The sequence below is a fragment of the Musa acuminata genome, chromosome BXJ2-5, assembly GCF_036884655.1.
Source record: "Musa acuminata AAA Group cultivar baxijiao chromosome BXJ2-5, Cavendish_Baxijiao_AAA, whole genome shotgun sequence".
Taxonomy (NCBI): domain Eukaryota; kingdom Viridiplantae; phylum Streptophyta; class Magnoliopsida; order Zingiberales; family Musaceae; genus Musa; species Musa acuminata.
Window position 1 is genome coordinate 47,719,935 of NC_088342.1, and position 15,538 is coordinate 47,735,472.

Sequence of the window (15,538 nt, forward strand, 5' to 3'; positions counted from 1 at the left end):
GAAATCATTTCTGTATTTAGAATTTTTTTTTTTTTTGAGTCCGATATGATTGAAGGCATGTTCTAACAGTGGCAATCGATGGCGACACCCATTTCCATCACTGATTAATTTGGAGTATATGGATTGGATCTCCAACCAGATTCTATGGTGCAGTCAACACCACAGTGAAGTATGTATATATATATATATATATATATACACACACGCGCATAGGTACACCGGAGGATGTTTGACCATAATGTCCATGCAAGAGGAAAAGCGAACCTTAATGGGGAAAGCAACCTATGTTTTCCTTTTTTTTCCTTTTCTCTATTCATTGAGATCTCAGTATTGGAGTTGTCAATCCAGCGGATAGCTGTCAGAGAGGAGAGGAGAGGAGAGGAGAGAGAGAGGGAGATGATTGCAGCATAAGAAACCTTTGGGCATAGGGATCCAAGTCCCGGAGAAGCTCCTGACAGTCCCACCGCTGCAGGAGATTGCCCATTCAGTAAACCCAAGAGGGAGACGGCCTTTCCTCTGCATCAGTATCTCCACCTCTCCTCCCTCTTGGTCTCGAGCGCCTGCTTGTTCTTGCGAGGAAGAAAGCGTACACGAGACGACCGGTTCAGCTAAAGGCCTGCCAACAAGACTCTCTATTTCTTCTCTTTCGTGGAGATCGCTGGGAGTGTGGTCGCTAGGTGTTGGGACGAGAAGCGCAAAGGTAATGGATCTCTCTCTTCTTTCTTCTTTCCCTGTCTCTTTCCTTCTTTTTCTGCCACTCTCTTAGTCTACTGGACAACCTGTGCCTGCCGCTACGCTCGTCCAATAATTCTAGTTTACAGTGTTTTAAGGAGAGCGCGTGTATCGATCAGCTCACTCGCAACCAATATATTCTCACTAGACTTGGATTAATCTTATGCAGTAGCAGGTTAAGCTGCTTCGATTCGATTTCTACTCTTCCGAATAGCCTTATGGTTCTTGTTTTGATTGAGGTGTTCTTATCGTCTCATAGGGAGAAGAGAAGCAGGATGCCGCAACAGAATCAAGCAGAAGAAGCTGCCATCGCGGCGAGCGGCATTACTACCTTCAACAACGAGACAGAGCAGGGCGGCGGCAAGGCGGATGACGATGAGACGGCCTCGGTGTTCAGCATGAAGAGCCTCCTCTGGCACGGCGGCTCCGCCTGGGACGCCTGGTTCAGCTGCGCCTCCAATCAAGTACTTGATACTGATTCATGATTCTGATAGCTCGTGAGGGTCGTCTTCTCCGCTGACGGGTGGAGCGGTTGGTGTGGGGTATCGGTGGCGATTTTGCAGGTGGCGCAGGTGCTGTTGACGCTGCCGTACTCCTTCTCGCAGCTGGGGATGCTGTCCGGCGTGATCCTTCAGCTGTTCTACGGCTTCCTCGGAAGTTGGACTGCCTACCTCATCAGCGTACTGTACATCGAGTACCGCACCCGAAAGGAGAAGGAAAACGTCAGCTTCAAGAACCACGTTATCCAGGTCAGGTCCCCCTTGCCGTTCCCCTCCTTCAATTTCTTGTACCCTTCTCTTTCCTCAGCTTCCGCTTCCCCTCCATTTATCCCCACCAACACCCAGCTTCCCGAGATTCCAAGCTAGCAAATCCCTCGGTTTCACTATCTTCCACTAAAGCGACTGAGAGCAGACCGCTTGCCCCTGTTCATTTGTGACAGTGGTACGAGGTGCTTGATGGGTTGCTGGGGCCGTACTGGAAGGCCGCCGGCCTTGCCTTCAACTGTACCTTCCTTCTCTTCGGCTCCGTCATTCAGCTCATCGCCTGCGCCAGGTATCGGTTTCTCTCTTTGCTTCAATTCCCCCTTCCCTTAGGGTTCCGATTTCATCGTTATCACGCATTGCTTGCTTGATCGTGTATTCAAGTTTTGGGTCTTTGATTTGGTGTGGGGTAGCAACATATACTACATCAACGATCGGCTGGACAAGAGGACATGGACGTACATATTCGGCGCCTGCTGCGCCACCACGGTGTTCATACCCTCGTTCCACAACTACAGGATATGGTCCTTCCTCGGCCTCGGCATGACCACCTACACCGCCTGGTACCTCACCATAGCCGCCGCCGTCCACGGCCAGGTAAACATCATCCGCAGCCCTGATGTGACTGGCTTGTCCGTCGATCACTGTTTCTTCCCCGGCTTTAGATGCTCTTGCTCCTATGGACGATGCAGGTGGAAGGCGTGGTGCACTCCGGTCCAACAAAGCTCGTGCTTTACTTCACCGGCGCCACCAACATACTCTATACCTTCGGCGGGCATGCCGTCACCGTGTGAGTGCTTGCTTCACCGCCTGCATAGGGATCAGTAGCAGCGCAAGAGTCTCAATCTTAGATTGCAGTAAAGAAGTGCTCTGTTTCTTGCTGCTCATGTTTGCCATTCACGTTAACTGCTCCCATCTATTATTTCGCGCCGAGACGACGAAACGGCGGAGCCGATGCCATTGCCGGGGAGCTCCATGATGATTCCGGTGACGACCTGGGCACATGGGGCCGACCTCGCATGGCAGGAAGAGACCCTGTTTCACCGATCACCTCTCCTCTTACAGTAGGACGCTGTTTAGCAGCAGCGAAAGCCTTCATATGATTTGTTAGATTATGATCAATTGGAGGAGGGGCTTAAGCAGCACTAGATACTGTAATTTAGGAAGAAAACATTAGGGTAACATGCATTTCTCATGTCGTCGTCGTCATCATCATCATCTATCTCACTGCGTAGAAGATTGTCTAGGTGCAGTTTCTGATGATCCTTTCGACGATAAGATTCTGCAGTCCAGTGGTTAAGTGATGGTGCTGTAACTCAAAGACCTAATTGTTTAAGCTAATCCTCCTGACCCAATCATGGTGGGAGCGGTCCGTACCTGTGTCCCTCATGCATAATGATCGCTGGAGATTTACTTACTGTGTACCTCTTGCGAACCTGCAGGGAGATCATGCATGCCATGTGGAAACCACAAAAGTTCAAGTACATCTATCTGCTGGCCACGCTGTACGTCTTCACGCTGACGTTGCCGTCGGCGGCCGCCATGTACTGGGCCTTCGGCGACCAGCTTCTGACTCACTCCAACGCCTTCTCGTTGCTGCCCAAGTCGCGGTGGAGGGACGCCGCCGTCATCCTCATGCTGATCCACCAGTTCATCACCTTCGGCTTCGCCAGCACCCCGCTCTACTTCGTGTGGGAGAAGGTGATCGGAATGCACGACACCAGGAGCATTTGCCTGCGCGCCCTCGCCCGTCTCCCGGTGGTCATCCCCATCTGGTTCCTGGCCATCATCTTCCCTTTCTTCGGGCCCATCAACTCCGCGGTGGGGGCTCTCCTCGTCAGCTTCACCGTCTACATTATTCCGGCCCTGGCTCATATGCTCACCTACCGAACACCATCCGCACGACAGGTACCGTCCTCGTTGCCCCTGCCCTTAGCTTTAATCTCGATCAATCGTCAGCAACTTCGCTCGGTGGCGCCATCCACGTCCAAGGCTGGCGTTTTGAATGGTTGATGGAGACAATAGCAGCATTTGGTGGGACGGCCAGAAGTCCCCTTCGGTGTTCTTAACCTCTCCTCCATGTCTAAGAAGTCAGGTCTAATCAAACAACCACTAAGACCCCATCGGTCTGACTTCCTCCATCCGTCTTTGTTGCTTGCAGAATGCCGCAGAGAAGCCGCCCCTCGTCCTACCAAGCTGGACGGCGATGTACGTGGTGAACGCCTTCGTGGTGGGGTGGGTGCTCGTGGTGGGCTTCGGCCTCGGCGGCTGGGCCAGCATCACCAACTTCGTCAGGCAGATCGACACTTTCGGTCTCTTCGCCAAGTGCTACCAGTGCCCCAAGCCCCAGCCGGCCCCTGCGCTCGCACCACAGCAGCAGCGCCATTAGATGTAGTGTGACGCCTGCGACTTCCTCCACAATGCTTCTTAATACGAAAGAAAGGGAATGGTCGGGTGGTGGGCTCTAATGCCAAGCCCCATTCGTGTTTGATGCCTTTTGTGTACGTGATTCATCTCCCCTCCCTCGTCTCATCGTTTTCCTTGTCGCGTTGGAACTTTGTCTAGTGTTACAATAACGATTGCTAGAATAACTGGGTTGCAGCTTTTCTTGACCACAGCAACATCGATTGAGTTCTTCTTCTCCATCCTACTTCTCTCACATTTCCCTTTATGCGAATCCCATCCTGGCAGAAAAGCTGGCTGTGTGGTGACGTGGAGCGAATGCAGCATTCATGGAATTTTCATCTCTAACACGAATTATATATATCCGATATATATTAACGCAACATACTAATGTGCTCGTTGGATTATACAACTGAATAAATTAATTACTTAAAAAAGACACATTTATAAGAACAATTTATTCGTGCACAAAATGCACCTCCTTCCATCATCGATGAGGGCGGAGAAGACATGCCGGTGAGGAACGTCCTATTTATGCTCTCCGGTAGACGAACTCCAACGACGGGAGAGCCAATTCTTGCCTTCCATACTAAACAGAGACGAGATCGTACATATGGAGCTGTTACCAAGAAGGTATGAGACGGTCTTCTCTCATGCGATCCACCCAATAGAGCAGGGATTCCGGGGTCCTATAGATTGCGGTGAAACCCAGGCGACGGGCCTTGGCGTTGCTGGCCAGTATCTTAAAAGGTAAGCCGAACAGGGCGTCCAGGAAACCCCAGTTGGCGAGATCCTCCATCCTTGTGGATCGCAAGCCTTCCTTCTCCACGATCTCCTCCCAAGCGCCGCCCTTGTCTCCCATCACTTCCACGTACGTCGCTCTCTCCGACACCAGGTCTTCCAACATTGCGTCCACGTCGCCGCCGCTGGTGCCTGTGCCCGCTACAGCAGGCGGCAGCATCCCGAACTTGGCGGCCAGCAACGGCCAGACCTCCTTCCAAGTGAAAGCGGTGCCGTTGATCGCGTTGAAGGCCTCGCCTTGGCGACCTTCTGGTGAGGAGGTGGCCCACCAAATGTGCTGCTGGGCGACGAGCCTGGCGTCGGAGGCGTCCAGGGACGGCTCCTCCCAGCAGAGCCTGTTGCCGTAGAAGAGGAACGGGAGGCCCAGGTGCCGGCAGATGCTGGCGTACACGCACAGGCTCCCCACCAGGTTGAAATGGGACCTCCGAGATGCGCCCAGCAACAGCCCTGGGCGGTGCACCGACCAGCTTATCCGACGCCCCCGCAGCCTCTCCTCGAGCAGGTCCTCCTGCACGTAATAAAAGTTGCGCACGTCTCCGCCAACCGCCCGGGGGCTATCCTCATCGAAGCAGCCGGAACCGCTGCCGCCCGCCTCGAGGGGTGTGTAGTGCTTGGTGCCGGTCTGTAGGGCAAAGTGCCTGAAGGCGCCACCGCATGAGGGGAGGAGGAGGGCGTCGAGGGCGTTGGAGATCATCGCGCGGTTCTGGTCGCAGCATTCCTGGGAGTTCAGCGGGAACTGGCTCGCCCATGTCACCCAGAAGACGTGCGTGACGCGGTCCCCCAGTGGCCCCAGCTTCGCCATCGTCTCATCGCGGTCCAGCATATTGCACGCCACGAAGCGGTACCTGTCGCCGTGCCGATCACCATCGTCATCGGTCTCCGGGGGACAGCGAGCGACACCGTAGACCAACTTCCATTCGCGAGAACAGGCGGAGAGGAGGAGGGCGGTCACCAGCTCCCGGCCCACCAGACCGGTTGCACCCGCAACCAGCGCCACATTCGCCGCACTCCCGTCGCCATGGATGCCTCCGCCTCCAATCGCCGCCGCTGCTGCTGTCGACGACATCATCATCGTCGTCGTCGCTCGACTACACCGAACAATCCCTGGGTTTATCAAATCTTTGCGGCGCTCAGCCCGCACATGCACCACGTCAGAGCGACCTTCTCCGTCGGAGGCGCCACTTGCTTGCTTCCACTGGCGCAGGATGCCGCAGGTACTACTCATTCACTAATAATAAACGAACTATCACTCCATTATCCCTTACGACCAACTTGCAAATGATAGGTTGACCCTCGGCCCATCGATTCCAAAAGTGCTAGGTTGCGCTCAGCTCCGTCCCAAATTGCCAGCCCATAAGAAGCGACACTGTCGGCGCCGGCAGATCTACCTCTCGAACTCTCCGTAAAAGAACCGACACATGGAAGATTTCATTTGTAAATTACAGCGGAACGTGCGTTCAAAGAAAGTGTTGCGCAGACAGATGGAAATAACAAGAGGGCAAACAACGAGGTATCGTGCCATGATAGTCTTCACATCCTGCACTCTTCCCCACGTTCCAGTAAAGAAATGAGTCTCTTCCATGCCACCTCGGAAGCACCCAACTCAGTTGCTTAACCGAGCTAAAAGATTTCATAGAAGTGAACGCAAAGAACGGCTTTCCTTGGTGGCCTTATCAAGGGCACAGCATGCCTCTATTTAACCTTATCAACGTGATAACGACGTCAGACACGTACCTGACATACCGACCGATCGAGCCCTTAAGATAGTGGGTTGTCTACCCAACACATCAGCACCATGTCATCGACACGTCAAACTCTCGAGTCCCAAAACATGAGTCAGTTAGAGCATGCCGGACTCGATGTATATGATGCTATTATCCTAATTTGACTAAATGATCAAATGCTAATTGTTGGTGTAAACAACTTTTTAAGCCGTGGCCTCGGGATCGACGTGACTTGGTTCGGATTCGGATGATGGGGGATCTCCCTGGGATGCTCCTCGAGACTACTGAGGTGATCGATTACGGTGTTCCGATTGGGACGGGGTTGCTATTCCCTCCGGACAAGAACTCCTTGCCTGTACGTTTAGTGGGTAACCTCCGGCTTCGCACCTGCACAAAGGTCGGGTTGGGGAGCTAGGCCCGACCCGTCCAACGATCAAATTAGTGGATAGTCACAGGGGGTTTTTTAGCTAAGTTACGTCTTCTTATGTGCCTCTCCCTCTCTCTCTCTCTCTCTCTCTCTTTTTCTTTTTTTTTTCTCGGAGCGCGAGGGTTTTTATAGTGAGAATTACCGTTGCCTGATGTGTCTGCTCGCAGGGAGCAGGATCGTACTTCCGGTAGCATCTGACATCGCAGTTGGCGTGGCGTGAGGGATCGAGCCTGGGTGTTAATGTGTCTTGGTAAGCGTTTCGGTCCGCTTTGACCAGGTGCCTCATCAGGTCAACAGAGGTGTGAGGCATCATCTGGAGCAGCTGATGTTACGCGAGTCTTATCGTAATTATTACCCTCGTCACCAATTCCAAACGATGAATTTATCCCTATCACTAACTTAATTGGAGGGGTATTTAATAAAAACGAAAAAATTGAAGTATATGACTTCAATTTTTGCGATCAAAGGAAGAGCACGCCTACATGAGGGCGCCGTGTGGGTCTTGGCGGCGGCACGGCAATGACAGCATTGTCAGCAGCGCCAGCGGACGCCTCATCAACTGCTCCGGGTGCTCCTCCTCCTCCTCCTCCGTCACCCTCAGGGCCAATGAAACGCCGTTGGACACGGACGCGAATGCGGCCGGAGGGCGAGGGTACATCCACGGGGCATCCTCTACACCTCTGCCCTCCTCCTCCCCGTCGAAGCCTCGCTGGGTGGAGATGAAGTATCATGTACCGGCAGCCTTGCACGACAGGTGTTCGCGTATATGTCTTTTAGGCTTTTCCTTCCAATGTGTCGATCTGAGTCGGGAGCGTTCGGAGTAATTGATTTCGGGTACGAAAAGTGTTTTTGTTTTGAGTTTTCGGGTGACGTCGTGCCCTCGTGATGGCAACTGCTAGGCAGGGCGTTTCGATGCGTCCACGTGGCCCTTTCATTCAAAGTTGGAGACACAACTCGGGTCGCGAACTAAAGAAAATTGAATGGGCCGCCTCCTGAGCTACTGTAAGCAGGGAAGGCACGCCCTCCTTTCTCGCTCGACCCTCCCCTCCGACGACGGAGGCGAGGCGGCTCGCCTCTGTCTCCCCCTTCTCTCCACGACCATTTCCCAGATCCGAATGCGATCGACTTGGCTCCCCCGTCCTCCTGCCGAGAAATCGAGTCCCGACGGCGTTGTCACCGTTCCAGGTGAGCAGACAGGAGAGTCAGGTTTTCGCTGGCAGTCTTCAGCTGCTCCGTCTCCACCGTCCACACTCGGCATTCCGCCCAATTGCGAGCTCAGCGTCGCGATCTGCCTTATTTCCTACTTCTATTTTGAAAACGTGTAGCTCGAACGGCCGGGCGATTTGAGTTAGCTTGGAAAAGGTTGGTGTCTTGGACTGGGGGGAAATAGTATCTCGGTGGTTTGATGGAAGAAAGCATGAATCGGAGCCTTAGGAGGCCAGCTCCGGGGCGCACATTGACGAAGGAGACGGACGAGGAGCTCGCCCTCTTCATCGAGATGCGGAAACTGGAGAAGGAGCGAAGAGACCTTCGCCTGCACAGTACCGGCGAACTCGATCCGCCGTTGGGTAAGGCACACTCATTAGGCTTCACTGCCACTCTCGCTATTATTGACCAGTTTCTTATAGAGATTACTTGCTAGCAATGCGTTCATTTTGGTTGCTCTTGTCGTTCTGGACTGTAGGATCTAAACCTGGCAGTGCTCCCAAATTCCGGATTGGCGCTTCAGCACCTGCGCGCAAGGCGGGTATTGATGACTTCCTGAATTCCAACAACGGAAAGAATGACTATGACTGGTACTCTCGCAATGTATTGCTTTCCAATTATGCTTTTTACTTGTTATCCATGTCATCCTTACATGTGGAGTTAAAATCGTCAACCCAAATCAGAAATGTGATTTCTCATCGCCTATTCTATTACTATCAATCTTGCGGTTTGGTTTTCCGGTGAGATGCATTTCGTTGGATGCATCGATCTTCTTTCGTCTTGCAATTTTATATAACTATACCAGTTATGTCCAAGTATTCTTTGTCCATTTGAGTAAAGCTTCACTGCATCAGATTTGAAAGCAGTGGCTGTTGTTGGGCATTCCAATACATGGGAACTGGTGGGTTTGTTAAAGTGAGAGACCTGTGTTGTCTGAGATCCACAAATCTCAGAATCTAAAGATGTACCCTCAGCTCGAGGGCATATTGTTATTCCCCAATAATTTTGGTTTTCTTTTTTTCTTTTTTCCCTTATACTTCTTTCATGTTTGTTATTTCCTCAGTTTAGGTCACCACTTTATGACAATTTAAAGCTCCAAGCTATGTTGCAGCACACAATGCTATGGTTCTTGTTATGTTGTGCTGCAATGCCAAATGACATCACTAGCCTGAACCTATTTGAAGGCTTATCATCCATACTTTTCTTTGAGCTTCTCATCACTTTATGTCATAGTTCCATCTATAATGGATAGGTTGTTGGACCAACTCATTTATTGCGAGTGGCAGCACCAACTAAAAATAAATGAATAGGAATTCGCCTGACAGCTTTGTGTGTTTAATCATTTATAGCTTTGTGTGTTTAATCATTTATATATATTTTTTCCTCGTGTGTACACATGGCACATGGATGACATAGGAAGGATGCCATATGAACTTTATAACTACTGTAAAAGCTTCTAAAAGCTTAAGCTTGTAATGGGATGACATTTGTATATTTATATTCTAATACTCCTCGTGTGTGGGCTGGCTAAATGGTTCAAGCACAAAATATGGAAAGTGAATCGTATGGCGAAGAAAATTGTAGAGTGCAAGATTTGAACTTAGGACCTCCCGCTTTGATGCCAGAGTACTAGTTCATCAAAAATCTTAATCTTGTAGGTGAGCTATTCTTTTATATTCTAACATGGCGAATCACTGAATGGAGACTAAAGTCTGACTGCATGATCCTACGGATCTACATACGACAGAATTCAACACTTCAGATCCAGTCTTCTGAGATATTTATACAATTATCTCTGTCAGCAACCTATTCAGCTGAAAGGGAGGAAGGACAAGAGTGTAGTTATGTGGAGTAATTCATGGTTGATGATATATGATTGGCATTATGGTCATATATAGAGAACAAAGAAGTGTCTACTTGTTTCATGTTTCATATTGCATGATTTGAAAGCATTAATCTTATATTTCCCTGTCTACATTTTTTATTTTCTTCATGGATTTTGATAAATTCTTAAATTGGCAGCATCTAATGTCAGATATTATGATTTCATATGATGGCATGATCCTTGTAATATGTGGACTTGGCAAACACAATTACATATTGTGGGTTCATTCATGTGGTTATAATAGTACCATAAAGATCTTACTTACCTGAGAATTATCCGATTGGCTAATTACTATTTTGTACCTTTTGTGACATAGTCTTTTTTGGCCAGGCTTCTTACACCACCAGGTACTCCACTTTTTCTGTCTTTGGATACTGATTCTGAAAGATCTCCTACGAGAGAGAATGGGATTCCAAAAGCTCATCCCACAGTGCTGAGATCTCGGGTGAGCATTTTAATCTAGAGCTTGCACATCACAAATCTTGTGTATGGGTTAATATTACTTTGAACCCACAAAAGAAATCATGAATTTATGATTCACATACTATTATTACTAAATGTATGGATACGATAGTTTCCAATGGTGTTTGTTTGCTCGAAGAAACTTCACAACAACAATGTCATAAATCCAATTTTTTTGTATTTGTTATGTTGATCTTTTCCTGTCATTCAGCTGCATGCATATAACCTAATAGTGTTTTCTTAACTAAATATCTAATCCTTGGAACTCCTTTGGCCGTATCATTTGTCAGAAAGTTTGTAACAATTTTAATTAGTGCACCTATCACTTTTATGGTTAAGAAAACTTTGGAAAGATTTGCATCTCTTAGACAATTGCCTACCGTAAAAAAGGTCAATTGCTTTTATTGAGTTTATGATATTAAATGCTATTGTTTATGTACATTTTGTTGGTCATACTTCAGTGATGGAATGACTCAGTTTAGTTGTCATTGGACGTGTGTAAAGATTTGAATTGACTTATAAGGACTTGATGGATGTACAATTGCAAATTTGACTTAAGCACTTTTAATCAGTGGTTCAGACAACAAATTTAATAGATCAATTATCCCATCAAACCAGGTCATGGCAATACATCTCTATTTGCATTATATACTAAATTATAACCATACATCTGACCAGATTATTAGTGGAACAAATATCTTTCATATTTGTTGGAGAATGTGTATGCATATATATATTTATGTTTCTGCAATGCGCTTCTTTGCTGCATTTCCTTGATTAAATGTTACTTTTCTGCATCTTTGTTCTGCTTTTTCAGTTAGCAAATGCTCCAAATCCATCAAGGAACCTGTTGGCATCGAGGCAACCGCCATCATACTCTGTCTTGAACTCATCTGCTGCGGCAACTCGCAGGCCATCATCGTCTGGTGGACCCACTCATGGTGTATCTAGACCTGCAACTCCAACTGGAAGCCCTGCATTACCTGCTGTTTCAAAACCTGCCAGACCTTCCACTCCCACTTCTCGAGCTACTTTACCTTCAAGATCATCAGCTCCTCCGTCGCGATCATCAACACCTGTTAGATCATCTACACCAACGGCTAGGCCATCTGTATCAGCGGCCAACAAGCCTGCATCAAGGTCAACTACGCCTACGAGGCGACCTTCTGCCCCATCTACTGCACCTGTCAGTTCTGCTCCACCAAGAAGATCATCTTCTGTAACGAGGTCAGGTTCAACAATATCTAGAAGTTCGGCACCACCATGTGGAAGCTCTCCGACCATAAAACCTCGACCATTGAAACCCTCAGATATTCCTGGTTTTTCTCTCGATACACCCCCCAACTTAAGGACTTCACTATCTGAGAGGCCCTCCTCAGCTTCTCGGGGTAGACCTGGAGGACCCAGCAGTCGATCATCATCTGTTGAGCCTGGACCCAATGTTCGACCAAGGAGGCAGTCTTGCTCTCCATCCAGAGGAAGGGTCTCTAATGGCAATGCTCATAAAGGCAATTCTGTTCAAGCACCAAGCAGGCGGCAAGCACGTGACAGCAACAACTCGAACCCAGTTGTGCTTGGTAATAGGATGGTTGAATGCACAGTGAACGTGAGAAGACTGGCACCCCCAAAGCAAGACAACCAACGACTGACCAATGATAACCTCTCCGGCAAAACTTGTGTTTCACCAGATAGCACTGGCTTTGGGAGATCACTATCAAAACAATCTTTGGATATGGCATTCAGGCATATGGTATTCTGTATTTTCATCCGTATCTTTTTTGCTATCTACCTATCAGAACATTCTGCATTTCTGAGCTTGTTACTCATGTTTTTCATGATTGATGTTGTAACTTGAGATTTATGCCTTTGCAAATGCAGGATATAAGGAGGAGTATTCCCAACAGTCTGAGGCCATTGATGGCAAACATTCCAGCATCGTCTGTGTATAGTGTCAGGTCAGGCTCCACAAGAAGCAGGACAGTGAGTGCTTCAGGCTCTCCTCTCACCACAAGCAGCACAACCAGTTCTGAACAAAGTGTCAACAACAACATGACCTGTCTTGGTCGAAATGAAATCGAAGACGATCTTACCAGTGACAAGGGAGTCAGGTGCTCCTCTGCTCTCTCCATTTCCAGATGACTAAATAGAAGAGTGAGCTCCATCCCAATTTAAGTATGTGCGATCTAGGTGGATGCATTAGTTTCCCTTATGAATTGTCATCAGAATAGCTACAAAAGGAGCCTCTTCTGGGATTATTGGATGACACTACATGTCTATCCTGTTTGATCTGTGTCAGACTGCTTCTTGTTGGTGTTTACGGTTCAATTTAACCAGTTGTTTCCATATTCAACGTTCTGGCATGCAGCTTCGTGACTCATCATTCTCCTTATACGATCTATCACCAATATATTTCATTTCTATGCGTGCTGCAGTTTTCCGATACTATGGACCTTCGGATTTTGTTTTTGTTTCTTTTTGTGCAGCTTCAGGATTTGGAGAGACGATCCAAATCCTATACACAGTGCATGTTATTTTGGGATTTTGGATCATCAGAATTCAAGCTACCGAAACAGTCTTTCTGTGCTTGCTGAAAGGAGGATTAATCTAAGGACGTTGACCATCCACAGATCTCATGTACAATTCTTTAGTAGCATTCACCGTTAATCCATACATGACCCAATCTGTAGCAGAGATCTCACGTACAAAATTCTTGAGCAGCATTCACCAATAATCCATACATGAACAGGAACCTCCAGTAAAATGGTGGAACCGATACCGGTCTCTCAAGATTATGTTCCTGTTGTATATACCAGACACAAGCTTGGCAACCGAGTGGCAGTCATCACATACACGAAGATTCTTTGTGATCCGTATCGGTGCCGGCGAACACGTCCTAAGAAGTCCAAAAGCAATTGCCAGTTTCTCACTGTGTAAACATAGTGCCTTGTCTTTCGCATCATCTTCTATATCCTGCAAGACAAGTTTTCTGTTGGGTACATAACCAGCTGCTTTCAATCTCGACGCCATATCCTCCAACTGCAGATATATCTTCTCCTTCATAGGGTGAGATATATCTCCCACCAAAAACTCATGCACCACACCATGAACTTCTATGGAGCTACAACCTGCCTCCTTCTTGATTGAACCGTCTTTCATCCACTTCCTCAGCATGGCAACAGCATCCCATCTTCCTGATCTGGCATATAAATTAGACAAAATCACATAGGCTCCATGATTTCTAGGCTCCAACTCCAGCAGTCGTTTACATGCAAGCTCACCCAACTCGACATTTTTATGAACGGCACAGGCTCCGAGCAATGCACCCCATGCTGAAGCGCCCGGCGGCATTGGCATGTTCTCCACATACCCTCTGGCTTCTTCCAATCGCCCGGCACGGCCGAGGATGTCAACCATGCAACTGTAGTGATCGGCAGTCGGTGAAATGCCATAGACAGGAAGCATTTGGCTAAAATACAGCCTGCCCTCCTCGACCAACCCTGCATGGCTACAAGCACATAATATGTTGGTGAAGGTTACGGTGTTCGGCTCCACCTTGGCCTCCTGCATTTGCTCAAAGAGATCCAAAGCTTCTCTTCCCCTTCCATGCATTGCCAGCCCTGCAATCATGGCACTCCACACGAACACATCCCTCCTGCTCACACAGCCGAACACATGGAGGGCCTTATCCACGTCTCCGCACTTGGAATACATGTCGATCAGCGAAGTTGTGAGATGAAAATTTAGCTCCAAGTTGTTCTTCTCCATGTATGCATGGATCCAACAGCCCAACTCCAGTGCACCCGATTGGGAGCAAGCTGACAGTGCAGCAACCAGTGTTACCTGATCAGGCGTAGCATCGGCATGCTGCAATTCATGGAAGAGATCTAAAGCTTCCTTCGGACGACCACTCTGTTCATAACACGAGATCAAAGCATTCCAAGAAGCAATATCACGCCTGGGCATTTCATCGAACACTCGGCGCGCGGCATCGAACTGCCCTGACTTTGCATACCCGACGAGCATCGTGGTCCACGAGATGGAGTCCTTGGTGGTCATGCCATCAAAAAGCGACTCGGCGTCCGCCAAGCTTCCGCACTTCACAAACATGTCGAGCAAGGCATTATCCAGTATTAAGCTTTGCTTAATATCATTTCGCTCAATGTAAGAATGTATTCGCTTGCCAAGCTCCAAGTCGCCCTTTTTCCCACAGACTGAAGCAACGCTCACCATCGTCACGTCGTTGGGCCTCACGTTCTCGCCATCCATCTCCTCGAACAGTTGCAGAGCCTCGTCCCAGCGACCGCCCTGCGCCAGAGCAGTGATCGCGGAGTTCCAAGACACGACGTCTCGCTCAGGAATCTTCTCAAACACCCTGAGGGAGAGATTCGAGTCCCCGCAGGCCGCGTACAAGTGGACGAGAGAGTTAAGGACGAAGACGTCGGAACGTAAAAGGGGGGATTTGGCGACCATCGCGTGGAGGGCGGCGCCCTCGCGGAGGGCCGCCAGTTCGGCAGCGGCCTTTATGGCGAAAGGGAAGGTGAACTTGTCCGGCGAGTGGGGGCTGTGGCGGAGCAAGCTGGAGAAGAGGAGGAGGGCGAGGCGAGGATCGGGGGCGGAGGCGTGGGCGCGGATGATGATATTCCAGGTGAAGAGATTGGGAGTGGGGATGTGGTCGAACACCCGGCGGGCGTAGCGAAGGTCGGCGGAGGGGGAGAGGGAGCAGGCGGCGAGGAGGCGGCTGGCCGAGTAAGGATGGCCGAGGAGGCCGAGGCGAAGCATGCGGGCGTGGATTCGCCTGATGCCGTCGGCGTCGAGGCGCCGGTGGTCGTCCAGAAGCGCGATAACCGGATGGTCCTCGGCTTTCCTCCTAACAGGGAGGTTGTTGCTCCTGCTGCAGCCGCTGCCGTTGTTGTTGGGGTCGTGTGTACGAGGAAGCGCCGAAGGATGGGATGGCAGAATCCGAGTCGCCATGGAGGATGAGCTCCTACTGCAAGTGTGGTGTGAATCGGGCGCGAGAACAGATTTAACGGGCGCGTTCGCGTAACTGTCACGAATCGAAAGAATTGCAATATTATTACACCTTTAAACAATTAAAAGGCCGAAAAATCTATTTCATTCGCTTTTCTAAAAATATAAA

At 49.3% G+C, this 15,538-nt stretch overlaps 4 protein-coding genes across 4 annotated transcripts; 2 read left to right on the plus strand and 2 right to left on the minus strand.

Moving 5' to 3' along the window:
- Nucleotides 1-234: 234 nt before the first annotated feature.
- On the plus strand, nucleotides 235-4,114 carry LOC135613163 (auxin transporter-like protein 1). Its single transcript, XM_065110227.1, has 8 exons — nucleotides 235-700; nucleotides 992-1,196; nucleotides 1,296-1,481; nucleotides 1,673-1,785; nucleotides 1,907-2,090; nucleotides 2,186-2,283; nucleotides 2,936-3,401; nucleotides 3,655-4,114. Exons 2-8 carry the CDS (start codon nucleotides 1,008-1,010, stop codon nucleotides 3,880-3,882), a joined length of 1,464 nt encoding a protein of 487 aa, XP_064966299.1. The 5' UTR covers nucleotides 235-700; nucleotides 992-1,007; the 3' UTR covers nucleotides 3,883-4,114.
- Nucleotides 4,115-4,287: 173 nt separating this feature from the next.
- On the minus strand, nucleotides 4,288-5,905 carry LOC135613165 ((S)-8-oxocitronellyl enol synthase CYC2-like). Its single transcript, XM_065110229.1, has one exon. The coding sequence runs from the start codon at nucleotides 5,767-5,769 to the stop codon at nucleotides 4,519-4,521; it is 1,251 nt and encodes a 416-aa protein (XP_064966301.1). The 5' UTR covers nucleotides 5,770-5,905; the 3' UTR covers nucleotides 4,288-4,518.
- A 1,468-nt stretch (nucleotides 5,906-7,373) lies between these two features.
- LOC135613162 (DNA-directed RNA polymerase II subunit RPB1-like) lies at nucleotides 7,374-12,582 on the plus strand. The gene is made up of 6 exons (XM_065110226.1): nucleotides 7,374-8,033; nucleotides 8,174-8,416; nucleotides 8,533-8,644; nucleotides 10,270-10,384; nucleotides 11,219-12,151; nucleotides 12,280-12,582. Exons 2-6 carry the CDS (start codon nucleotides 8,254-8,256, stop codon nucleotides 12,538-12,540), a joined length of 1,584 nt encoding a protein of 527 aa, XP_064966298.1. The 5' UTR covers nucleotides 7,374-8,033; nucleotides 8,174-8,253; the 3' UTR covers nucleotides 12,541-12,582.
- A 371-nt stretch (nucleotides 12,583-12,953) lies between these two features.
- LOC135613161 (pentatricopeptide repeat-containing protein At2g29760, chloroplastic-like) lies at nucleotides 12,954-15,509 on the minus strand. Its single transcript, XM_065110223.1, has one exon. It carries the CDS (start codon nucleotides 15,370-15,372, stop codon nucleotides 13,123-13,125), a length of 2,250 nt encoding a protein of 749 aa, XP_064966295.1. The 5' UTR covers nucleotides 15,373-15,509; the 3' UTR covers nucleotides 12,954-13,122.
- Between the last annotated feature and the right edge of the window lie 29 nt (nucleotides 15,510-15,538).

Excerpts from the sequence above, each read along its gene's own strand:
- LOC135613163 (XM_065110227.1), top strand. The coding sequence starts at position 1,008 with ATGCCGCAACAGAATCAAGCAGAAGAAGCTGCCATCGCGGCGAGCGGC. Across the intron at positions 2,284-2,935 it reads GGCGGGCATGCCGTCACCGT|GGAGATCATGCATGCCATGT; the intron begins GTGAGTGCTTGC and ends GCGAACCTGCAG. Across the intron at positions 3,402-3,654 it reads GAACACCATCCGCACGACAG|AATGCCGCAGAGAAGCCGCC; the intron begins GTACCGTCCTCG and ends TGTTGCTTGCAG.
- LOC135613165 (XM_065110229.1), bottom strand. The coding sequence starts at position 5,769 with ATGATGATGTCGTCGACAGCAGCAGCGGCGGCGATTGGAGGCGGAGGC.
- LOC135613161 (XM_065110223.1), bottom strand. The coding sequence starts at position 15,372 with ATGGCGACTCGGATTCTGCCATCCCATCCTTCGGCGCTTCCTCGTACA.
- LOC135613162 (XM_065110226.1), top strand. The coding sequence starts at position 8,254 with ATGGAAGAAAGCATGAATCGGAGCCTTAGGAGGCCAGCTCCGGGGCGC. Across the intron at positions 8,417-8,532 it reads CGAACTCGATCCGCCGTTGG|GATCTAAACCTGGCAGTGCT; the intron begins GTAAGGCACACT and ends TCTGGACTGTAG. Across the intron at positions 10,385-11,218 it reads CCACAGTGCTGAGATCTCGG|TTAGCAAATGCTCCAAATCC; the intron begins GTGAGCATTTTA and ends CTGCTTTTTCAG.